This window comes from Bubalus kerabau, chromosome 15 (assembly GCF_029407905.1).
Source record: "Bubalus kerabau isolate K-KA32 ecotype Philippines breed swamp buffalo chromosome 15, PCC_UOA_SB_1v2, whole genome shotgun sequence".
Classification (NCBI taxonomy): domain Eukaryota; kingdom Metazoa; phylum Chordata; class Mammalia; order Artiodactyla; family Bovidae; genus Bubalus; species Bubalus kerabau.
The window spans coordinates 24,197,876-24,223,893 of record NC_073638.1 but is presented as its reverse complement, the minus strand read 5'-3'; the positions used below and the strand labels follow the sequence as shown (position 1 = coordinate 24,223,893).

General features: G+C 41.1%; 1 protein-coding gene across 4 annotated transcripts in view; it reads left to right on the top strand.

The window, feature by feature from the left end:
- ZW10 (zw10 kinetochore protein) overlaps window positions 1-15,562 on the top strand; it is a 36,576-nt gene extending 21,014 nt beyond the window's left edge. For 2 of the 4 annotated variants that reach the window (XM_055548108.1, XM_055548110.1), the window contains 7 exons: window positions 3,608-3,846; window positions 6,544-6,615; window positions 9,334-9,503; window positions 10,346-10,476; window positions 11,113-11,244; window positions 12,012-12,214; window positions 15,011-15,562. In XM_055548108.1, coding sequence (XP_055404083.1) covers window positions 3,608-3,846; window positions 6,544-6,615; window positions 9,334-9,503; window positions 10,346-10,476; window positions 11,113-11,244; window positions 12,012-12,214; window positions 15,011-15,131 — 1,068 coding nt within the window. In that variant the 3' untranslated portion in view covers window positions 15,132-15,562. Of the gene's footprint in view, window positions 1-3,607; window positions 3,847-6,543; window positions 6,616-9,333; window positions 9,504-10,345; window positions 10,477-11,112; window positions 11,245-12,011; window positions 12,215-15,010 lie in introns of those variants that run through there. The other 2 variants (XM_055548109.1, XM_055548111.1) reach the window with 2 other exon arrangements.
- Window positions 15,563-26,018: the final 10,456 nt, after the last annotated feature.

The following is a 26,018-nucleotide window of genomic DNA, read 5'->3' as shown; positions in this document are numbered from 1 at the left end:
CCGTGTCTCCTGCATTGGCAGGCAGATTCTTTACCACTGAGAGTCACTCAGTTGTATCTGACTCTTTGTGACCCCATAAACTCTAGCCCGCGGGGCTCCTCTGTCCATGGAATTCTTCAGACAGGAATACTGGATTGGGTAGCCATTCCCTTCTCCAAGTGATCTTCCTGACCGAGGGATTGAACCAGGGTCTCCCATGTTGTGGGCAGATTCTTTACTATCTGAGCCATCAGGGAAGCCTCCCCCTATTTCTTGTACTTTGCTTTGATTTTCTTCCCTGATAGCTCATTTGGTAAAGAATCTGCCTGCAATGCAGGAGACTCAGGTTCGATTCCTGGGTTGGGAAGATTCTCTAGAGAAGGGATAGGCTACCCACTCCAGTATTCTTGGGCTTCTCCTGTGGCTCAGCTGGTAACGAATCCACCTGTAATGTGGGAGACCTGGGTTTGATCCCTGGGTTGGGAAGATCCCCTGGAGCAGGGAAAGGCTACGCACTCCAGTATTCTGGCCTGGAGAATTCCATGGACTGTATAGTCCGAGGGGTCCCAAAGAGTCAGTCGGACATGACTGAGTGACTTTCATTTCATGTTACTTTACTTATTGTCAATAAATATTTTGTCTGAATTACTGTTTTTCCCTGCTAGAAAACATGCTCTATGTGGGGAGGGGTGGTTTCTCTTTTCCAGTGTGTTTTGTTCTTCGGTGTTTTGTTTACTTGTTGTACCTCTAGCATCAAGAATGTACCTGGTGCCCACTACTGTGTACTTAGTGCTCAGTAAATATTTGGTGAACGAATTACTATATATCCCAAGAGCTCTGTCCTAACCCTTGTTATAAATGAGATTGTTACTAGGTTGCTTTGTGACTCTGGGCTAAATCTTTCAGCCTTGTTAGACCTCAGTTTCCTTTTATGTAACATGACAGAATTGAACTAGATAATCTCTGAGCTCCCTATTCAACTAGTTCTGACATTCTGTAAGACTATTTTCCTCCCAAATATCTGGATCCTAATGATGGCACTTCCTCTAGATCAAAGTTTCTCAGCAATGCCACCGTTGACATTTGGGACCAGATAATTCTTTGCTCTGGGGCCTGTCCTGAAGGATGTTCAATAGCATCGCTAGCCTCTACCCACTCGATGCCAGTGGCACCTCCCCTGGTTGTGATATTTGTATTCTCATTGAAACGTTTTAACAGCCCTACAAAATAGATGTTATTATACAAACTTTATATATAGATGGCAAGTCTGATGACTTTAATGTTTTTTTAAGACTTGAAAAAAACTTTTTCTATCAGAAATTTTCTGTAGAGGTCCAGTATGTACTGAGCAGAACAGCTCTTCTTGAGGTAGGAACCTGCCGCTTCCACCTGCTTAATCTCCCCCCAACGTTTTTTTGGTTCATGAGGCATCTTTGAGAAGCGAGATTTGAAAACCATTATTGTTGGGGGCCGGCGTGAGGCACTCCACCCATGGCAAAGGTCATGAGGAAGGAGGCTCGACATACACAAAGGCGGGATCGAGCCTCAGGAGTCCCCCTGGAATTCTCTAGCATCTACCCCCATAACCAGAGCCTGCCTACTTTACTACTTTGTGCTCTCACCTACACCTCTGACTTTATGGGGGGCTGTCCCCCACCACCTCTTTTGGAGAAGAAGTTAACTTAGAGCTCCAGTTAATAATAATTCCTGGGCGTGATAGGAGTGTTTCAGCCTACAAACTCCTCTGAAGGTTCTCGAGCCTGCCTGACAGGCTTGTCCGGCCACATGTGATTGCTCACAGCCTCGCAACCGTGAGAGGCACGAGATGCTTTAAACCTTCTAAAAACAGGTTCTTTAGAGAAGTTAGAAAATGATTAGTATAAGTATAGTGGGCTGATTAGAAATTGTATTGGTGAAGGGTTTTTCATTTGTTGAGCCAAGGTTTACTGCTAAGTCTCCACATCCCCTGCCCTTATACACATTAATGAATATATAGAAGAAATAAGTATTAACCTTTGATATAAATCACATTAGACCTTAGGCCAAGTAAATTCTTTCCTTAACTAAAACCCACTACACCCTCACCCTATAGGAATGTAACTTTATTTGAGTGGCGTCTGTTTTAAGAATAATCACCCCTGGAGAAATAAGTGTTGACTGACCGCTGTCACAAGGAGAGGGTCATAAATTGTCAGCAGGCCCCCCTGGCCAGAAGATGATGTAACACCCCTAAGACCTCTGTATACATTTCTGTGAAGCACCTGACTTTAATAAAAGTCAGGACTGCTGTCCCCGTGTGACTTTTGTATAACATCTCAGTGTATAAAAACAGACCCTGGAAAATAAAGAATTGGGATCAGTTCCTCGAAATACTAGTCTCCCCATGTCTCTCTCTCTCTCAAACTCTGGCTGAGTCTCCATCTGGAGCACGGAACCCGCCATGCTTACTAATTATGCCTGGGCTTCTAAGATCCAACCGGGGAGGCCTCAGTGTCTCCTCTCCTTCGGGAGAACGGAAGGACGCCTGCGGCCTACGTAAGTGGTGCAAACTTCTTGTCTTGAAGTTTTATTGGTCTCCCGTGTAAACCAAGCTACTCAGCCTCTTTTCTCCACTGAATTTTGCTACTGAGCTATCCTCATTCTATTACTCTTTATATCTCTAATTAATATCTAATTTAGCTATTGTATCCTGATCCTCGCCGATGCCATCTCCCCTTTGAATACCCTGGATCAGCCGGGGCTGGACCCTGGCACATTATTTTAGTGCAATTTCTTCATATTGCAGTGAGAAAATTGAGATCAAGAGAGGTTAAATGACTTTGTTTAAAGTTAGGGTAGAAAATATCACTGATGTTTCCAGACTAGAGGCCTAGTATTCTTCCCTTTGTGTGTGTGTGCTCACGCGCTTTAGTCGTGTCTGACTCTTTGCAACCCTGTGGAGCCTTCTTTGTCCATGGGATTCTCCAGGCAGGAATACTGGAGTGGGTTCCCATGCCCTCCTCCAGGGGGTCCTCGCAGCCCAGGAATCAAACCACTGCCTCCTGCATTGCAGGCCATATTCTTTACTGCTGAGCCACCAGGGAAGCCCCGTTCTTCTCTTTATTTTTCACCAAATCTGGGAATTCTCATTCAGTGTAAATGGAGGGAACGTTTTTGGATTTTGTTTGGAATTTTGTTTTTAAGAGCAGCATAAGCTAGCTTGAATGTGTTGTTTCTTTGGCTAAGCCGAGACATGTTTCTGTTGGGAAATAACTTAATGACAGTGGAACACAAAGTCATACTGGTGTGCGTTAATCCAACAGTCTAATCTGAGAAAGAGGATTTTTTGAAGGTCCTTTCATTTACCTAAAATCTTGGGTCAGTTTCACAGCTTTGTTGTTTTCCACCCAGAGTAAGAATGCACAGAGTGAAAAGAATGGCCCAGTAAAGGGTATTGCTTATTCCTTATGACATCCTTTCACCCAAGGTTGAGCAGTCATTAAAGAACTGCCATGTTCACTCATATCTTGTAATTATTCTGTGGATCCACAGCTTAATTGTGATGGAAGCGGTCAGTATCTCATTCCTCACCATCTGCATGCATCTGGATTATTCTGAGGACAATGCATTTTCTGTGTTTGACTCTTAGATCACTCCTGCTTCTAAGATAAGGGTGCCAGACTTACTTCGTCCTGATGAGGACGACCAGCTACAAGTACAGAAAGCGTCCACCGCTCAGTACAATGAAGTGGCGAATTTAGAGCCTGAGAATACATTGGACCAACATTCCTTTTCTTTGCCCACATGTCGCATCAGTGAATCTGTGAAGAAGTTAATGGAACTTGCCTATCAGACTTTACTGGAGGCAACAACCAGCAGTGATCAATGGTATGAGTTCTGAGTTATCTGAAAATGGCAATGACTTGGTTAAATGTGTATCTAAACTAGACATTTATTAAGAAAATTAACTGGAATTCTTTGGGTTTTCTTACCCTATTAGTTAATATTTTTTCCCTGAAGAATCAGTATAGCACACAGGTATGTATTGGTAATTAACTTTTACTTATAACAACATATTGTCTTACAGCAAAGTATGAGAAATAAAATCATATATGAGGATGGACAACTGGATTTGACATTAAAAATTGTTAATCACTTGTTAACAAAAAGCTCTTTAATTTTTTACTTTTAACTTTTTATTTGACTTGAATGGTATTACATGAGAAAGCTCTTATGAAGAACATAGAATGCTCCCTGGGAAATAATTAATACTCAGATGTTAATTAGTATTGGTGGTGGTGGTCATAGTGGTAGTTGTACCATCTGCTTCAGCATGCTCTGGCTCTTTAGCCTAACATTCATTTTACCTTTTGAAATCTAGTTCCTAATTAATTTCTATTTTAAATACTAATTTTAAGCAGTAATAGTTTGTTGGGCAGCCAGAGGCAGACGGAAAAGAATGAAATGCACCAAAGTTCTGATTTCTCCCTTTCCAGAAGATTTCTTCTAATCAGCATTATATTCAAGATACCTAAACTCGATCCCACATACTTCCATATTTGAATCTCTTTTTGTTTAATAGGCTCCTTCCCCTACTCCTGAACCAGACTGAGGAGATGATGGTAGGCTGTAGCCCAAGTTGATCGTAGAGTGGGTTTTCCAAAGCCTCTTTAGTTTGAATCTGTGTATCACAGATTTTATTTCATGTTCTCATAGGAAAACAGTTTCAGTTAGAGCTTGACTTAATCAAATTGCATCTTCCAAGGGGCTTCTGAAGTTTTAATCCCCATGTATAAACAAACCCCTTTATTCTGTTCCAGAAAGAACATGCATACTAAAATACTTCCATGACTTCAGTGAATCATTATATTCACAAGTCCGTCTGGTTTTAAATATAAGGAGGAAGAAAAATGTAATACATGTGAAGGGAATTATATACTCTTTTGGCAGAATAAGAGCTTCCCTTTGGCTCAGCTGGTAAAGAATCCACCTGCAATGTGGGAGACCTGGGTTTGATCCCTGGGTTGGGAAGATCCCCTGGAGAAGGGAAAGGCTACCCACTCCAGTATTCTGGCCTGGAGAATTCCATGGACTATATAGTGCATGGGGTCACAAGAGTCGGACACTGAGTGACTTTCCCTTTCACTTGGCAGAATAAATATAGGAGTGAATAGGGCTTCCTAGGTGGCCCAGTGGTAAAGAATCCACTTACCAATGCATAAGACACAGGAGATGCAGGTTTGATCCCTGGGTCTAGAAGATCCCCTGGAGTAGGAAATGGCAACCCACTCCACTATTTTTGCCTGTAAACTTCGGTGGACAGAGGAGCCTGGCAGACTACAGTCCATGGCATCACAAAGAGTTGGACATGACTGAGTGACTGAGTATGCATGCAGGCATTTTTACATGGCATTCACCTGAAATATACTCAAGCAGAAGTTAGGGACGCAAGGCAATTTTTCATAAGATAATACCAAACTATATATATATGTGTGTGTGTGTGTGTGTGTGTATTTTTAAATTCACTTATTTGGCTGCACCAGGTCTTAGTTGCAGCCTGTTGGGTCTTGCAGCATGCGAACTCTTAGTTTCGGACTGTGGGATCTGGTTCTCTGACCAGGGATCTCACCCACCTCCCCTGCATTGGGAGTGCAGAGACTTAGCCACTGAACCACCAGGAAAGTCCCACCAAACAACAGTTTTGTATACTGAATGTCTACGGACATCCTTCTCACCAAAAAATTAGTTTTAATAGGACAAACAAAAACACAACTACAAGGACCCACTTTCCTATTATCAAACTTCAAACAGCAACAATGCAATGAAAATACAATGTAATAATTTAGTCAGATATCATAGTCATCAAGTTTTAACAGTGTTTTGGGGTATAGTGAACCATGACTAATTTTTAATAGTCATTGGTGGAATTCCTGTGACTTACTCAGGGTACATAGTTTTAGTTAGTCTTATGTAGAAGTAAGCTCCATGAGCCTTTTATTTGCTCTGAGAGCTTTTTAATAATAATCTTCATGTGTTCTAAGACCAGACTTAAAGGGCAAGAAATCTTGAGGTTGGATTCTCTCCTAGAAATGTTGATTCATGTCCTTGCATTGGGGTGAGAAGGAGAAAAGGTGGAGGCTGAAGGCAGACTGGCCCTGGCAGCACCAGTGAGTGCCTTTATTGATGCCTTGCCCTTTGCAGAGTGCGCCAGTGAGCAGGTGACATTTGCTGAGGCTTAGCTTCATTCATTACTGAAGGGATACTCGGGGTCCTGGCAGAACACAAATTGATAAATGGAAAAGAGGCTTTGGGCTGAACGCCACTGTTCTTAATGCTGTGAATGGGCCCAGGTTTTCAGACCTGCAGTTCAGTTGGTAACTCCTAGCTGAGAATTCATCCCATCCAGAGGAGTGGTGTTCTCAGCAGTGGCCAAGGCAGCTGTAGTCTCAGCTGTGGACTGAGCTTAGTCTCTCCAGCTGTAGTCCTAGTGGGGGATCTCACTTAAGGTGCACTGACTTTGAATTTTTTTTTCTCATTGCCTCTATATCCTTACGCGTTTCTCTTGAAACTGTGTTTTCTTTTTAGTGCTGTTCAACTTTTCTACTCAGTGAGGAATATCTTCCATTTGTTCCATGATGTTGTACCAACATATCACAAGTAAGTGCCACTGTGTCTGACTTCTGTATAATATTGTAGGCTTGAAATGTTTGAGTCAGGTTAAAACAGTAACTTTATATTCCCACATAAGATAATTGGCTGCTAAAACTCACAATAAAGTGCAATAAACCATTTACAATACATGTTTAAAGAACATCAGTCATTTAATAATCAATTAATAGGGGTCCTATGCTGCTGCTGCTGCTGCTAAGTCACTTCAGTCGTGTCTGCTTCTGCGTGACCCCATAGACGGCAGCCCACCAGGCTCCCCCGTCCCCGGGATTCTCCAGGCAAGAACACTGGAGTGGGTTGCCATTTCATCTGTAGTATAGTAGGTAAGACAGATTTGAAAACTCAAGAGAACTTTTATCCTATTAGCAATGGTAGGTATTTTCAAAACTGTCTCACTTTACTTGGTTGCAAAACAAAAAGGTCATCCATCGCTCCATATTGCTATCAAGTAAACATCCCACATTTTTTCCTTGGCATTCATAGCTTTGCAGACTTAATACCAGGTGGCACTAGTGGTAAAGAACCTGCCTGCCAATTCAGGGTACTTAAGAGGTGCTGGTTTGATCCCTGGGTCGGGAAGATCCCCTGGAGGAGGCATGACAACTGCACCCCAGTGTCCTTGCCTGGAGAAGGCCGGGGACGGGGGAGCCTGGTGGGCTGCGGTCCACAGGCTTGCAGAGAGCTGGACATAACTGAAGTTACTCCATCTTCCTCCACCTTTTCTGCTTCTCACCCCACCGCAAGGACATGAATCAACACTTCTAGGAGAGACGGCATGTGACTTAGCACACACACACAGCTGCTCTTCTTAGTGATCTTAGGCTGTATTTACCTCACATCTTGGATTTTTAAAGTTTCTTTTGATATTAATCTGATAAGTTAATATTTAAGCCTCCAGGAGTTCTCTCTATCATCCAAATAAAGTGTTTTGGATGACTTTATAAATATTTTAAGTAATATGTCAGCAAAGCTATTCCTTAAGTCAAGAACTCTGGTTTCAAAGAAAAGGTCAGTTTAATGTTTATAGATTTTCGAACAATTGAGATGTTTTTAAGTAGGCCCAGTTATTTTGTTCTAAAAGACCACTTATTTATTGTAAACTTATTATTTTCATTTGTCTTCTCTTTGCTGTGGCTTAAAACTTTTATTTCACTTTCTTCTTAGTTAGGTAAAGGAAAAGAGAAAATCTCTTCAGGTCAGTTGATAGCCATGTTCTTGGGGATTCAAAGACAGTTGGCTTAGGGCTTTTTGTGCTTAGAAACATTTTTCACACTGGGGTGGAGTTAGATTTGTTGTTTCCCCCCTTTGTATGATTTGAGAACTTGATGCTAGACCAGTGGTTTACAAACTTTAGTATGTTTCAGAATCACCAGGAAACTTTGCTAAAATACAGATTACCAGATTTCATGCCCCAGATATCTGATTCAGTAGGGCTGGAGTAACGTTGTTTGGTCGTTAAGTTTTGTCCAACTCTTTGAGACCCCGTGGACTGCAGCACACCAGGCTTCCTGGTCCTTCACCGTCTCCCAGAGTTTGTTCAAATTCATGTCCATTGAGTCAGTGGTGCTGTCCAGCCGTCTCATCTGCCACACCCTTCTCCTGCCCTCAATCTTTCCCAGCATCAGGGTCTTTTCCAGTGAATCGGCTCTGCACATCAGGTGGCCAAAGTATTGGAACTTAAGCTTTAGCAGCAGGGTTGGGATAAAGCCTAGACTTTTTAACAGATTTCCAGGTGGTGATGCTATTTTCTTGCCAGGGGACCACACTTTGAGAACCTAAATTAGTTCTAGATTGGTGTTCTCAGCTTTGGCAGTATTTTAGACTCTTTCATGGACCTTTGAGAATATATATATTTGCTTGGGCCCTAATTCTAGAGATTTCGATGTATAGGTGTGATTTAAGACTCAGATATCTCTGTTTTCTAAAGCCCTGTGATGATTCTGATGTGTAGCCCAAAGTGAGGACAACTGTCTTAGGTTGTTAGTTTCCAGCTTTGTATATTCTAGCCTGACATGGAACGGAAGTTTTAATTGAAAACCAGGAAGTTTTAATTGAATGACTGCAAGTGGATATGTAGCAGAGGTTTAAGACAAGCTCTCTTCCCAAGCTAGGCAAATAGACTAATATGTGTGGACGAATGAAAAAAGTGATTTTTAATCTTTTAGGAAAATTTAAAATCACCTGGGGGGGTTTTAAAACATATAAATGCCCTGATTTCACTCAGAGATTGTGTTCTGTTTGGAGAGTGAAGTCTAAGCATATATATATTTAAACTTTCTCAGATGACTCTAATCTGCAGCCATCTTTGAAAACTAGTGAATTGGAAAATAGTTAAGTGCTTCATTGTATAAATGAAATAGTAGTTTGGAGAAAGAGGAAGCAAACCTATATTTCCACAGACTTAGCAGTGTTAAATTTTATGGGAATTATGTATAGCGATTCTAGGTTTCTAGTACAAAGAGTTGACACAGGTAAACATCCATCCCCTTGCTCTTTCTTTCTTGTTAATCACAGGGCTAGTTTTATCTAATAAGGTCTCATGCGGGCAGAACAAACTCACTGCGTGGGAGTGGGAGCGATGAGTTTACATCTTGTTACGTATAGCATTTATACAGTAGACAATGATTAATACCTTGAAAGTCATTAGACGAGTCAGCTTCAGTAACAGGTGATTTCTTTCTTTTCCTTCGCTTCCTCCTGACCTAGGGAGAACCTTCAAAAACTGCCACAGCTGGCTGCCATTCACCACAACAACTGTATGTATATTGCCCACCACTTGCTAACCCTCGGGCATCAGTTCAGATTGCGTCTTGCCCCCATTCTGTGCGATGGCACTACTACTTTTGTGGACCTTGTACCTGGCTTCCGGAGACTTGGTAATGATGCCTTAAATGTAGGAAAGCATTTTGATAATGCAGCTTGTCAGACTAGTATCTGTGTAATTTACGAATGAGACCTGTTTGAAATTAGATGGTTGTCCCTGAGCTATATTGGAAGAGAGGGGGCATTTAATTCGCAGGTGTTCCCAGTTATTTAGCTTTATGAAGTGAATGCAATTTTTTGAAAGCATTAATTTTTCATGACATGATTCTGTGGTACATTAGAGTTCCAAACTGCATTGCTGGTATGTGGTGAATTCACCAAATTAGAGTTATGTCAGTAGAGTGACATGTCCTAAGAGGTGTAGTGTGACAGTCCTGTTAGCATTGTTCGTAAGAGTCACTAATGTCAGTGCTTATTCGTTTGCAAAACCTCACACCAGCTCCCTTCTATTCTACCTCCCTTAGCTTTACTTCTGATTATTAAAAATCAAAAGAAATATGGGATATCAGTATGTTTACTATAATGACAGCCTAGGAAAAGCAGAGAATCTGTATCATTTACTTAGCTTTTCAATTCCTGACTTTCCCCTGAGGTAGTGTAGATATATCAGAAAAATAAGCAGTGGCTTCTACTGTATATGTAGTCTTTCTTATCTGATTCTGGATAGACTTTTGAAAAAAGCTCACTATTCTGAGGATGGGCTTAGAGGGACTGGCTGATGTATTAGAAGTGGTGTTTTTATTAATCGTAACCTTAGGGCCACCTTATGTTAACTAACAAGCAGTTGTTTTCAAATAGGCAAAAACAGATACTAGATTCCTTCTTATCTCTGCTCTTCCACCCTGTGTGTAACTGAACAACACTCAGAATTCTTTATTCTCTTTTCTCGTCATAGGGACAGAGTGTTTTCTGGCCCAGATGCGGGCACAGAAAGGAGAACTCCTGGAAAGGTTATCAAGTGCTAGAAACTTTTCAAACATGGACGATGAGGACAATTATTCTGCAGCAAGTAAAGCGGTGCGGCAGGTGGGGAGCTGTTGTTAGCTCTGCAGTTCGTGCTCTTTCTTTAAATGCTTCCTGCTTGTTTTTAAGCAGCAAAGTGTACGTGGCAGGTAGCCCAGTTGATTCCCCACAACTGCCTGTGGAAATGTGGCCACCTTTTCTAGTCACATTGATGGCCTTTCCTTTGCTTTTTTCCCTGCCCCACCAAGTCAGTAGGAAGCTGTCTTCCCATCAAGCCAGTAGTGCGCCTAGTTATCTAATACGTCTCCCATCGCAAGTATTGGGTTGGCCAAAAAGTTTGTTTGGGTTTTCCCATAAGATGTTGCAAAAAACCCAGATGAGCTTTTTGACCAACCCAGTGTTTTAACCCATGAACTTTGAGAAGTTTGAAATACTAGCTTTCATCTTAAAAAAAAAAATGCTTCTCTCTCTTAAGTGACATACCTTTTTACTCCAGTTTTGCCGTCCACAGGGTAAGTATTTTTCATCAAGCAAGGATATCACTAGGGTGAAATATTCGAGAAACATGTGTTCTGAATGGCTTTACATCACTTTTGTATAACACCTCTTCTTCCACACACACAGAAACGGTAAATGTAAATCTAGGAAAAGAGTTGTAACCACCTCTGTTCCATGTAAAGATCTGTGTTTTTCTGACAGGTGCTGCACCAGCTAAAGAGACTTGGAGTTGTGTGGCAGGATGTCCTGCCGGTGAACATATATTGCAAGGCTATGGGGACTTTACTCAACACAGCGGTCTCCGAGATCATTGGCAGGATCACTGCCCTGGAGGTAAGGGCCACTAGATGCCTCTCCAGACTTGAGCTGCAGCTGCTCTTCCAGATGATATTGATGCCTCATTTTTAGTCAACACAGATGGTAGAAGAAATTGTTCGTGTTTCATGTCTAAGTCATTATACTGTTATTTTCTCACTTTTGTCTTAATTCTGTTTTGCTGGAGTCTTGCTAATCTCTGTCCTTCATACCTATCTAAGAAAGTAGGATTATACGGCTGACACCACCTGGCACCTGTGTAAATTATGAGTGAGGAGCCTGGAAATGGGGCAGTGCTCCCAAAATACAGAGTGTGAAGTTGTATACTTAATGAGTAAGTGGATCAAAAACTCTAATTTAGTAAGATAGAATGCAGCCTTGTGCAGGCACCACTTTACCAGCACCCTGTTGACATTGGGACTATATGTGTGGTCCTGAAGGAAAGTTGCCTGGACTCTGCGAGCTGATTCCTCTAAAATATAGATTGGCTAAACCCCTGTAATAAGATTCTCTGCTTTCCAGCACGCTGTACCATTTTCTACTGGAGAAACAGATTCTTTCATGTAGGCAAATGAAATTACCGACAATCTGTTGAAACCTATTGCGTGTCATTCTAGTTTGGGGAGTATTGTCAGAGCTGATGAGATCAGTAAGATCTGCTAAATTGGTTGGAAAACATCTAGCTGCCACTGACCCCCTGAATAGCTTGCACCAAAGATCTGCTTTTTTCTAACCACTAAACTGGTCCAATTCTGTTCTGTCGTGTTCCCTTTGTGCAAAATCAGGACATCTCTACCGAAGACGCTGACAGATTGTATTCCTTGTGCAAAACAGTGGTGGATGAAGGACCTCAAGTATTTGCACCTCTGTCTGAAGAAAACGAGAATAAGAAATACCAAGAAGAGGTTCCAGTCTACGTGTCAAAATGGATGCCATTCAAAGAACTGATGATGATGCTACAAGCCAGTTTGCAAGAAATTGGGGATCGGTGGGTAAAACCCTTCTGTAGGACTGATTTATGTCTTCACAACTATAAAAGAATATTAGTGCCATTGAAGGCAGTGCTTTTCTCTGTTTCTTAATGTTACTCAGGAAGGTTTCATATCGAGTAGCCGTAACTGGGGCCTTTGCACAGCCTGTCGTAGTGCGGATCTCGTAACCACTGTTCATATTTGATAGTGTAAGGACTTCTTGCTTCTGTTATTTTTTGTCTTGAGCATGTTGTTTTGTCGTGCTCTACAGATAGATGATCTTGTACCACTTGCACTTACAAGAAATACAACCTTCTGACACCTAGATGGAAATTCTTGCCCATTTTAACCAACAGGGGATACATTTTAAGATCGATTTTGATATGTTAGTAGAGAAGTGACTTTTACCTGTAAGAATAGTCAGCATCAAACCATTGTTTGATTGGGCAGCAGTTTTTCTACGGGGATTCAGTACCACACACATAGAAAGGATTCCTCTTTTCTTAAATACAGTGGATGTTGTTTTCTCTCAGCACCATCAGTTAACATTGCTATGCTCTGCAATTGCGTGCTTTGTTGTATCCTATTGAGTGTGTGAAGGTCATTGATACTGTGCAAAACAGGATAGATGTTGGCTAGTTGCATATCCATGGATGCTTTAATTATTGTCTTGGTGTATGATTAACAAGCACACATAACCTTGCATAGAGAAGGCACTGAATAGGCGTTAAGGTCCATATCCATCTCTATAGCTACTTGTCTAGCTGATTTAGGTTGGTTTATTATAGATGCCCAAGTATATTAGACTAGCTAGCTATCCTCGATGTGTCTGAGTTGTTACCAGCAAATACTATTCATTCTTAAACAAGGTAAATGAGAGTTTTGCTTGAAAAAAAAAATCACCTCAGAAGACCTCTAACTGCACTTAGTACAAACTTCAGTTGATTCCTCTGTTATTTACAAGTCCTTGGTGGGTTATGTCTTCAGATAAGACTCCAGAGGGCAGCAGATGAGAAATTTTGTTTCTGCTGTTAAAAGAGCCCTCTTGCAGCCCAAGAATGATCATTAATTCTTTGTTGAGAACAGTTACAATACTGATATATCTCAGCTTCTTTTCTTCTGACTAGGAAGATGTTTCTCCTCCCAGAGATTTCAGTAGATATAAGGATAAAAACTAATTTAGAAAATATATATTTTTTTTTTACCAAAGTAACTATCTCCAGTGTGTAGTTTAAACATTTAAAAATTAAAAAATATACCTATGAAGGAGTACAGTATATATAACATATTCACAGGTCTAAAGAAAAAAAGAGTAAAATAAATGTTTGCGTACCTATTACCCAACTTAAGAAAAATATTATCATTACCTTTGAAGACCCTTATGTGCTGTTCCCCAAATGGTCCCCCCTCCCCCAGAGGTAACTGTCTTGAATTTTGTGTTATCTCCTTGCTTTTCTTTATAGTTTTACCACATTCGTACATATCCCTAATATAAATTTTAGACTTGCCTGTTTTTGAACTTCCTGTTAATGGAATCTTCTATAACTTGCTTCTTTTGATTAGAAAATTCATTCATGAAAGTATGTGTAGCTACAGTTCATATGCACTGCTGTATCATATTCTGTAATAGTCATAGTTTTTTTAAAAAGAGTTATAATCAACATATTATATTGCTTTCATGTTTAAAACATAGTGATTTGATATTTTTATGCAATGAAATGATCACCACAGGAATAGCAGTTGCCATCATCACCAAAGTTGTTACAATATTGATTATATTCCTTATGGGTATGTTACATCCCTGTGAGTTACTTATCTTATAGCTGCATATCTCATAGTTTATTTATGCTGTTGTTTCACATTTTCACCAGTATTTGGTATTATCAGACTTGAAATTTTTTCCTGGGCTAGTTGCTGTGAAATGGCTCCTTGTCCTTTCAGTTTATATTTCCCTGAATTCTAATGACATTGAGCATCTTTTTAGTGATCTTTTTTTTTCCATTGTAAAATGCCTATTCTTTTTTTTTATATTGAAAAATCTGTGCTTTTTTGTGGAAAAAAGCATTTTGATGCATAATATTATTAAGTTACAGTTGCACAATATGGTGATTCAGTTTTTAAAGGTTATACTCCCTTTATAGTTATTATTGGCTATATTCCCTGTGTTGTACAATATATCCTTGTAATTTATTTTATTAGTTTGTACCTCTTAGTCCCCTCCCTCTAAATTCCCTCTCCCCACTGGTAACAATTAGTTTTTGTTCTTTCTGTCTGTGAGCTGTTCATATTTTTTACCCTTTATTCTACTGACTTTTTGTGTGTGTGTGATTTTATGTATTCTTTTTTGTGCCTATTCTTTGTCAGTTAAAATGTGCTGCCTGTGGTTCGCTTTTTAAAGTAGTTACAGATCCCATTTCTCTATATAACCCTGTGAGCATGTGGTCATAATTGTCAAGTTTAAACGGGCTTAGTGAGTATAGAATAAGGGAGGAGAGTTTTTATCTTTCTAACTTGGTCTCTTCATCTGTCTCTGCTGATATCAAAATGCAGCCAAGAGGCAGAAGATGTTAAAGATACTGAGTGGTAGACTCATAAAGAAGGGGGAAAATGCCAGAACTTGTTTAGTTCCATTTTAACACATTATTGAATTAATATCATTTATATAGCAAATCACCGGCCACAGGCAGTAGTTTCTGCAAAAATCCCCTGGTCAGTAATGAGTTAAACAAATACATGTTTGGAATCAAGTAAGCAATTTAAAAACTTTGCTTATACTTAATAGGAAATAGAAATTGTATTTTTTTATTTTGCAGGTGGGCAGATGGAAAAGGGCCCTTGGCAACTGCATTCTCTTCCAGTGAAGTGAAAGCTTTAATCCGTGCCTTGTTCCAGAACACAGAAAGAAGAGCAGCCACCCTTGCTAAGATTAAATAGCTTCATCTTCCTGGGAAGGCCATGCCTTGGCCAGGAGGATTCCTCTTGGCATCATCACTCCTTTAAAGACTTGTTGGAATCACTGATATATTGTGGAAGTTTGATTTCACCCAAGAACGCCTTACCTCCTGGCCTGTATGCTAAGATATCAAATAAAGTACCTCAAGTTGTTGACTTTTCAGCCGCCCTCCCATGATAAGAAACTCGAGGGTGACATTGTTTCATGTTGCTCCCAGGGTCTGGGGACTGTATCCATTGAAAATATAAGCCCTGGCCTTGGATCAAGGAATCCAGGACATTCCAAGAGTCAGGATAAAGAATTTGTGAGGGATGGGAGATTTATTTTGGAGGGCAAGGGAACTATATTTGGTCTCGTGGGAATTAAAGAGACTGCTTTTAATTTTTCTTTCCAATAAATAATGATTTTCGGAGTTATGGGTCAGTGTCTTTAATAATAGGGAGCTTAACAAAGGAGGCCATCAAGTTTTCCTGTCTTTTGTGCCATTTTTTTTATTGACATTTATGATCCTCACAGAGGAATCACTGACTTATCTTCCTTCTTCATGATACTCTCTGAAAATTTCTCAACATTCCTAGGACCCCTAAGACTTTCTTTTAGTATAAATTTTTGGCACTTTTCGCTGTTTCAACTAAATGCTTTTTTCTTTCTGACCTTGCGCACGGCTCGTAGGATCTTAGTTCCCTGACCAGGGATTGAACCCAGGCCTTAGGCAGTGAAAGTGCAGAGTCCTAACCTGTGGACTGCCAGGGAATTCCCAGACTAAATTCTACTTTTGTTAATTGGATTTTCTTTTCTTCTTCTTCTTCTTTTTTTTTGTCTTCTCAAATTCCACTGTTTCTGTACCTATCAGATGGCAAAGGTTTTAAATTGCAGCGTGCCTTCGGTCTGTACATGCTGTGAGGCGCGAACTGGGTTCTACAGCCTAATCCTTTATTTGGTGAATGTGGTTAATCCTACAGCTCAACTTTCTGTGTTTGTAAATCTGCAGCCATTGGAAGTTTATATTAGATTGAAGTCATTCTCTGTAGAACTCTGGATTGTATCTCTTTATGCAGAACTATGATTTCCTCTTGTGAAAAGAGGGAGAAGAGTGTCATGTGTGTGCGCCTTGGAGAAAGTGCCGTCTGGAGAAAGATTTCAGTGCAGTGGCCTGCTTCCTCAGGCTTCAGCCCCCAGTCCCTGGCATGCATAGAGTAAACTGCCTTCAATTATTCCCACTTCCCCTTGTTCTTAGTTCGGGCTCAGCCGCTAGACATTCTGGTTGCTTAGTTTTCCTTTTACCTGTTTAGAGGTCATAGAAGAATGAATTAGAAAGAAGGCTGGTGTTTTTTTTATCAGAGAACTCAGCTGTGGTTAATGACAACCTGTTTATTTATACTCAACATACCCTATTATGACAACGCACAGAAAAAAGACGCCTGAACCAACTTTAGTTTTTTTTTGAGAACAAAGAAGTTGTCTTCCTTGAGAGAGGGAGAGGGGACCGTTTTCACAGATGAAGAAAATAACTGTTTTTGAAAATCCACACAATTTGAGGTAGCATTCTTTTTTTTTCAGTGATGGAAAGAATGGGGAGCTAAGGACAGAACTGAAATACATGAATTACAGGACTGTTAACACACAATAGAAGATTTCTTTTGTTCATAAAAGCTATTCCTGTTGCTTGACAGGTGTAGCAATTGAGGGGTGGGATCTCGTATACCTGAATAGTGTGCTCCTCATCCCTTCCCTCCCCCCCATTAGCACAAAAAACCATCACAATTCTTCTGAGGCTGGGTAGACTCCATCCCTCAGCATTCGTTCCTCTGATGAATACTCTGTATATTATAGCACACAGAGCGGGCAGACTCCAATTGCCAAGGCAATGAACAACTGGCGTTTAAGTGAATATTCGTTCTGGTCAGAGATGAGCCATCTGACTGAGCAACATGGGAGTAGGGTCTTGCAGCTCTCACTGAGACCTTGGGGTAACTATTCTGACCAGGAACCTAGGATGGACTGGGAGAGGAACCTTCTTCCTCTAGAAAGAGTGTGGATTATGGGAGTAAGGGGATTTTTTTTTTAAGATTTTTTTTTTTTTTGGATGTTGCCCATTTTCAAAGTCTTTATTGAACTTGTTACAGTGTTGAACTTCTGTTTTACGTTTTGGGGTTTTTTTTGGCCAGGAGGCATGTGGGATCTTAGTTTCCCTACCAGGAATCAAACCTGCAACACCCCCTGCATTGAAAGGGAAAGTCTTAACCGCTGGACTGCCAGGGAAGTCCCGAGGGTAAAGGAACTTTAAGAGGCTTGACTCTTGTATCTGTAGGTCAACGAGAAGAAGCTCTTCCCAGATTACACCCAGAACTATACCAATGACAGGGAAATGAAATTCCAGAAAGGGTCTCCAAGGTTTTAGTAACATGGAGTTTCTGTTAAAAAGGCAAACCCCCGAGGTAACTCAATAGTGGTTCTGTTGCAGTGTGGATTCTGAATGGTTGGTGACCCATGCATGGTCACTTTTGCACTGGATTCTCTCTGAAATGGGGATCCTCCAGATGGCACTCTCTGCTCAGGCCTAGGAGCAGCACAAGGCAGCTAGGCCTGGTCTGTGGGAACCGAGGCCCAGGAGCTTGTCCATTCCACCCTGGGCTTACTTTCTGGCCTTGGTCAGCGCAGCAAGGTGGTCCAGACTCTACATGCATCTGTATTATGAATGATGACATACCACTGAATAATCACTTGTGAATAGATCAGAAGGTATTTTCTTTGATTAGTAACATTGTTTAAAAAAGATGTGGGCTTCCCTAGTGGCTCAGTGGTAAAGAATCTGCCTGCAATGCAGGAGATGCAGGTTTGGTCTGTGGGTCAGGAAGATCCCCTGGAGGAGGAAATGGCAACCCACTCCAGTATTCTTGCCTAGAAAAATCCCATGGACAGAGGAGCCTGGTGGGCTGTGGTCCACGGGATCGCAAAGAGTCAGATGTGACTGAGGGAGCATGCATGCATTCTATTATTTATTTGATTTCCTATGATTAAGTCTATCTTCTGAAAGTTCTGAGATGTACACATACATCCTCTGGGGATGTTTTTGTTATAAGAAAACTGGCCCAAAGGAGTAATTTGCCCAAGTTCCATAGCTAGCTCATGCCATATAAAAATGAAGGCATGTACAGGAGTGACTTCCTAGCAAAGGGAGGTAGCTGTAAATGCAGGAAGGAATAAGGCTATTGAAAATTGCCGCACACACAAAATGTCATGGCACAAAGTAGTCTTTGGCACAAAGTAGTCTTTTTAAATTGGGTTTTGGTTTTGCGACAACTTCCTCCTAAAAATAGACCTTTTGCTAAAGCCTAAAATTTCCTGAAAGTTACAAAGCCCCAGTTTTGAGAAGTTTTTCAATTATATGGTTTAGACAGACATTCCTCTCCTTGTCATGAAGAGTTTGGTTGAGAAGTTTGTGATGTCACATAATATAACTGGAGCTAGCCTTAGATGTCTCGAAACCATGTTATGAAATCTCTGCCTTGAGTTTGGGGAGGAGGGCAATGATGCAGATGAGCTATGTATAAGTTCTGCACTCCTCCTCAGGAATCAGAGTGCCCCAGATTTCTTGTGTAGTGTGAGAGAGCGGGGTGGGAGTGGATAGGTCTTAGCTACACATGCTATTGAAGAAGACACTAGTACCAGGGCCGAAGACACCTAACTCCCTCCCTAGCCTCAGCTTTACAAGTGGTCCTAAAACTCCCTACACTTACTGGGCGCAGGCATTACTCAAGTCACTGAACAATGACCCCCTCAGAAAAACCCCACAAAAATTCCCTGTTTCTCTGGTGTTTCCAATTCTAGTGCTAAAGAGATAGATTTATTCATAGTGATGCCTTAGGAAGCATCACTACGAACAAAGCTAGCGGAGGTGATGGAATTCCAGCTGAGCTAGTCCAAATCCTAAAAGATGATGTGAAAGTGCTGCATTCAATATGCCAGAAAATTTGGAAAACTCAGCAGTGGACACAGGACTGGAAAAGGTCAGTTTTCATTCCAATCTGTAAGAAAGGTAATGCCAAAGAATGCTCAAACTACCGCACAATTGCACTCATCTCACGCGCCAGCAAAGTTATGCTCAAAATTTTCCAAGCCAGGCTTCAACAGTACGTGAACCAAGAACTTCCAGATATTCAAGCTGGGTTTAGAAAAGGCAGAGGAACCAGAGATCAAATTGCCAACATCCTTTGGATCATAGAAAAAGCAGAAGAATTCCAGAAAAACATCGACTTCTGCTTTATTGATTACAGCAAAGCCTTTGACTATGTGGATCACAACAAACTGTGGAAAATTCTTAAAGAGATGGAAATACCAGATCACCTTATCTGCCTTCTGAGAAATCTGTATGCAGGTCAGGAAGCAACAGTTAAAACTGGACATGAAACAACAGACTGGTTCCAAATAGGAAAAGGAGTACGTCAAGGCTGTATATTGTCACCCTGCTTATTTAACTTATATGCAGAGTACATCATGTAAAATGCTGGGCTGGATGAAGCACAAGCTGGAATCAAGATTGGGAGAAATATCAATAACCTCTGATATGTAGATGACACCACCCTTATGGCAGAAAGTAAAGAGGAACTAAAGAGCCTGTTGATGAAAGTGAAAAAGCTAGCTTAAAACTCAACATTCAAAAAACTAAGATCATGGCATCTGGTCCCATTACTTCATGGCAAATAGATGGAAAAACAATGAAAACAGCGACAGACTTTATTTTCTTGGGCTCCAAAATCACTGCAGATGGTGACTGCAACCATGAAATCAAAAGACGCTTGCTCCTTGGAAGAAAAGCTGTGACCAACCTAGACAGAATGTAAAAAGCAGAGACGTTACTTTGCCAACAAAGGTTCATCTAGTCAAAGATATTGTTTTTCCAGTAGTCTCATATGGATTGAGAGTTGAACCGTAAAGAAAGCTGAGCACCGGAGAATTGATGCTTTTGAACTGTGGTGTTGGAGAAGACTGTTGAGAGTCCCTTGGCCTGCAAGGAGATCAAACCAGTCCATCCTAAAGGAAATCAGTCCTGAATATTCATTGGAAGGACTGATGCTGAAGCTGAAGCTCCAATACTTTGGCCACCTGATAGGAAGAACTGACTCCTTAGAAAAGACCCTGATGCTGGGGAAGATTGAAGAAATGAGAAGGGATGATAGAGGACGAGATAGTTGGATGGCATTACTGACTCAATGGACATGAGTTTGAGCAAGCTCTGGGAGTTGGTGATGGACAGGGAAGCCTGGTGTGCTGCAGTCCATAGGGTCCCAAGGAATCGGACACAACTGAGTGACTGAACTGAACTGAACTGAAAGACAAAATAAACACATGAAATAAGTAAATTAGGTAATACGTTTGAAGATTTTAAATGTGTGGAAAAAATAAACACGGGGTGATAAATCCGAATTCCTTTGTTCTTCCAAAGCTGGAGGAAAGGGGAGAGAGCTGACATTCTGAATAGGATGGTTAGGGGACGCCTCCCTGAGGAGGTGGGCAAGCTATGTGGATGTCTGAGCGCAGACAACTCTGAGCAGAGAGACCAGCCCTTGCAAAGCCCTAAGGTGGGAGGAGTGTGTCTGGTGAAGAAACAGCAGAGAGTGAGGGAGAGAGGGGAAGGAAAGGTGCTTAGAGAAGTAATGGGGGTTGGAGGGGGGGTGGCGGGTGAAGATTGTGCAGATCATTAAAAGGATTTAGACTTTTTATTTTTTTTAAACAGAGTCAAATCAGAAATTTTTAGTAGCTTCCAAAAAAGAGAAAATATGTATAAAAGTAGAGAAAATAGTGTGGTGAACCCCTAGGTAGCTACCATCCGTCTTCGGCAATTGTGATCATACAGCCAATCTTGTTTCATCTGTGCCCCCCACCCCCACCCCCACCCCCACCCCATTGCTCTTGAAAACACACACTGAATTGTTGAAGCAAATGCCAGACAGCATTATCATTTTAAACCCAGGGCTCATTCTTGTAAGAAGTCTGAATGCTGTTTCTTTGAAGCTTTCTCTTTTTCCATCTCTCCGCCCCTGTCGTTTCTCTGCTCTGCCCACAGGAAGTGTCTTTTAGCTGGCAGCCTCTCCCTTTTATCCCAGCTTCAGTTCCTCACTCAGGTTGAGCCTGTATCCACCCCGCTCCCTTTCCCTGAGCACTGGCTAGTAAATAACAAACACTCAAATGCCGTTGACGGCTGACTCGCCACCACCTGACCTTTGCGTCCTCCTCCTCTCTGCCTAGCCACTTGCTCCAGTTAACCCAGTTCATGGTTTCTGCGTGTTCAAAGGTTGCCCAGAAAAGAGTCTTCTTGCTGATCATCTCATCAGAGAGGATACCTCCTGATGAGAGCGATCCCTTAGAACCAGGGTCTCCTGGCTTCCTCTCACAGACAATCCCAGGAGACTTGGTGCCCTAGCTCCAGCTCTCCGGTGTTGGCTGGACTCTGGGACTGGCCTGGTTTCAGGCAGAGTGACTCCCTTCCCTCAGGCCTGTCTGGGTGGAGTGGCGTCAGGAGAGGAGCAGCTGCTGGCTGGCTTCTGTCTCCCATTCCCATTCTCTGACTTCAGAAATGCTGCCTGAAAGAGTATTAATTGTTTTCATGAGCATGAAGGGCTCCATTTATGCTTGATGCAGCATGATAAAAATTATGCACTGCTTTGAATATCTCAGATTAACCTTGTTATACATTTCATTTAATTTCCATGCTAAGTTATGTTCCTAGAGGCATAGTCTAAATAGTTTGCCATATCTGCATCTACCTTATTATTATTTAAAACTAAAAAATTAGAGCTTCTTGCTCACCTTCTCTTTAGTCATCTTTTCTTTTGTAAAATTGACTTTAATCGCAGTAGGTCTTTTGCCCCCTTTTTGAAAATTGGGACACTTTCTCATCTCAAGGACGACGTAACCTGGATTTGTGATTACATCTGAAGTTCCTTTTAAGTCCCAGAATTCACCTGAGTCTGGAACTGTGAAAAACCCAGGTTTTCTTTTTCCATCTTTCCACCTAACTTCAGCTTCATTTCCTCTCAAGTGCATTGGTTCTAGCCTTCCCAGGTTGAAGGTAGTTCTCCTTGATAGGAACTGTGGAGCAAGAGTGTTTGAGTCGTTCAACTCTCTTTGTGTCACTTTTTTAACATCACGTGATCACATATGCATGCTGCACGCTCAGGCCTTTCAGTCCTGTCTGACTCTTTGCCATCCCATGGACTGTACCTTGCCAGGCTCCTCTGTCCATGGAATTTCCCAGGCAACACTACTGCATCCAGCTGCCATGCCATCCTCCAGGGGATCTTCCCGACTCAGGGCTCAAACCCTAGTCTCCTGTGTCTCCTGCGTTGCAGGGGGAGTCTTTACTGCTGAGCCACTGGGGAAGCCCCATTATCAAGTATAGCAGAACCCTTTTTTTCCTTTTCTTTCAATGACCATCCTCTTTTGCTGCCCTCCATCCACTGTCAAATTCCTTGAAATAATGTTTTTCGTAAACTTCAGCATATTCTTGGCTTTGATCTATACTGACACTATCTTTTCAAGTCCAGGCCATTCTTCTATTTTTGCTTATAAAGGGCCTGTTTTTGTTGCTGTTTTGTTGAACTCATCACTGGGTTTTCATTTGTAGACTCCTGTTTTTTATTGTATTGTCATACTTATTATACAGTCAGATTTTCGGTTTTGAAATACCTTCTCCTCTTTCTTTAAAAAAAAAAAAAATTGGCCACACCTCAAGGCATGAGGGATCTTAGTTCCCCAATCAGGAGTCCTAACCCCTGGACCACCAGGGAGGTCCTTCCCCTCCTCTTTCACTCAGAGTATGAAGTATTTTTAATTTTACTCATTAAGCTATAATTAACGCTCAAAATTCTCCAAGCCAGGCTTCAACAATACATGAACCGTGAACTTTCAGATGTTCAAGCTGGTTTTAGAAAAGGCAGAGGAAGCAGAGATCAAATTGCCAACATCTGCTGGATCATCAAAAAAGCAAGACAGTTCCAGAAAAACATCTATTTCTGCTTTATTGACTATGTTAAAGCCTTTGACTGTGTGGATCACGATAAACTGTGGAAAATTCTTAAAGAGATGGGAATACCAGACCACCTGACCTGCCTCTTGAGAAACCTATATGCAGGTCAGTAAGCAACAGTTAGAACTGGACATGGAACAACAGACTGGTTCCAAATAGGAAAAGGAGTACATCAAGGCTGTATATTGTCACCCTGCTTATTTAACTTCTATGCAGAGTACACCATGAGAAACGCTGGGCTGGAAGAAGCACAAGCTGGAATCAAGATTGCCGGGAGAAATATCAATAACCTCAGATATGCAAATGACACCACCCTTATGGCAGAAAGTGAAGAGGAACTCAAAAGCCTCTTGATGAAAGTGAAAGTGGAGAGTGAAAAAGTTGGCTTAAAGCTCAACATTCAGGAAACTAAGATCATGGCATCTGGTCCCATCACTTCATGGGAAATAGATGGGGAAACAGTGGAAACAGTGTCAGACTTTATTTTTTGGGGCTCCAAAATCACTGCAGATGGTGATTGCAGCCATGAAATTAAAAGACGCTTACTCCTTGGAAGGAAACTTATGACCAACCTAGATAGCATATTGAAAAGCAGAGACATTACTTTGCCAACAAAGGTCCGTCTAGTCAAGGCTATGGTTTTTCCTGTGGTCATGTATGGATGTGAGAGTTGGACTGTGAAGAAAGCTGAGCATGAAAGAATTGATGCTTTTGAACTGTGGTGTTGGAGAAGACTCTTGAGAGTCCCTTGGACTGCAAGGAGATCCAACCAGTCCATTCTTTTTTTTTTATTTTATTTTATAACTTTATAATATTGTATTGGTTTTGCCATATATCAAAATGAATCCACCACAGGTATACATGTGTTCCCCATCCTGAATCCTCTTCCCTCCCCATATCATCCTTCTGGGTCATCCCAGTGCACCAGCCCCAAGCATCCAGTATCGTGCATTGAACCTGGACTGGCGACTCGTTTCATATATGATATTATACATATTTCAATGTCATTCTCCCAAATCATCCCACCCTCTCCTCTCCCTCTCCCACAGAGTCCAAAAGACTGTTCTATACATCAGTGTCTCTTTTGCTGTCTCGTATACAGGGTTATTGTTACCATCTTTCTAAATTCCATATATATGCGTTAGTATACTGTATTGGTGTTTTTCTTTCTGGCTTACTTCACTCTGTATAATAGGCTCCAGTTTCATCCACCTCATTAGAACTGATTCAAATGTATTCTTTTTAATGGCTGAGTAATACTCCATTGTGTATATGTACCACAGCTTTCTTATCCATTCATCTGCTGATGGGCATCTAGGTTGCTTCCATGTCCTGGCTATTATAAACAGTGCTGCGATGAACATTGGGGTACACATGTCTCTTTCAATTCTGGTTTCCTCGGTGTGTATGCCCAGCAGTGGGATTGCTGGGTCATAAGGCAGTTCTATTTCCAGTTTTTTAAGGAATCTCCACACTGTTCTCCATAGTGGCTGTACTAGTTTGCATTCCCACCAACAGTGTAAGAGGGTTCCCTTTTCTCCACACCCTCTCCAGCATTTATTGCTTGTAGACTTTTGGATCGCAGCCATTCTGACTGGCATGAAATGGTACCTCATAGTGGTTTTGATTTGCATTTCTCTGATAATGAGTGATGTTGAGCATCTTTTCATGTGTTTGTTAGCCATCTGTATGTCTTCTTTGGAGAAATGTCTATTTAGTTCTTTGGCCCATTTTTTGATTGGGTCATTTATTTTTCTGGAATTGAGCTATAGGAATTGCTTGCATATTTTTGAGATTAGTTGTTTGTCAGTTGCTTCATTTGCTATTATTTTCTCCCATTCTGAAGGCTATCTTTTTACCTTGCTTATAGTTTCCTTTGTTGTGCAGAAGCTTTTAAGTTTAATTAGGTCCCGTTTGTTTATTTTTGCTTTTATTTCCAGTATTCTGGGAGGTGGGTCATAGAGGATCCTGCTGTGATGTATGTCGGAGAGTGTTTTGCCTATGTTCTCCTCTAGGAGTTTTATAGTTTCTGGTCTTACATTTAGATCTTTAATCCATTTTGAGTTTATTTTTGTGTATGGTGTTAGAAAGTGTTCTAGTTTCATTCTTTTACAAGTGCCAACCAGTCCATTCTAAAGGAGATCAGCCCTGGGTGTTCTTTGGAAGGAATGATGCTAAAGCTGAAGCTTCAGTACTTTGGCCACCTCATACGAAGAGTTGACTCATTGGAAAAGACTCTGATGCTGGGGGAGATTGGGGGCAGGAAGAGAAGGAGATGAAAGAGGATGAGATGGTTGGATGGCATCACTGACTCGATGGATGTGAGTCTGTGTGCACTCCGGGAGTTGGTGATGGACAGGGAGGCCTGGCGTGCTGCAATTCATGGGGTCGCAAAGAGTCGGACACGACTGAGCAACTGAACTGAACTGAAACTATAATTCATCTATAATGTATTAATTTCAAGTGTACAGCTTCAGAGTCTTTTCCATTATGATTTATTATAAGATATTGAATATAGTTCCCTATGCTATAAAGTAAATCCCTGTTATTTATCTATTTTATATACAGTGGTGTGTATCTACTAATCCCATACTTTTTAAATTTAATTTAATTTAATCCCTCCCCTTCCCTTTTCTTCTTTGGTAATAGTAAATTTGTTTTCTATGCCTGTGAGTTTGTTTCTATTTTGTAAGTAAGTTAATTTTTTTTATAAGTTGCATTAAAAAAATTCTACATATAAACATTATGTCTTTTTAAAAAAAAAGTCTATAGCCTTGAGATTATTTCTGGCACCTTTCTGTGCTCTTTTTTCTTTTTGGCTTCACCATGTGGTTTGTGA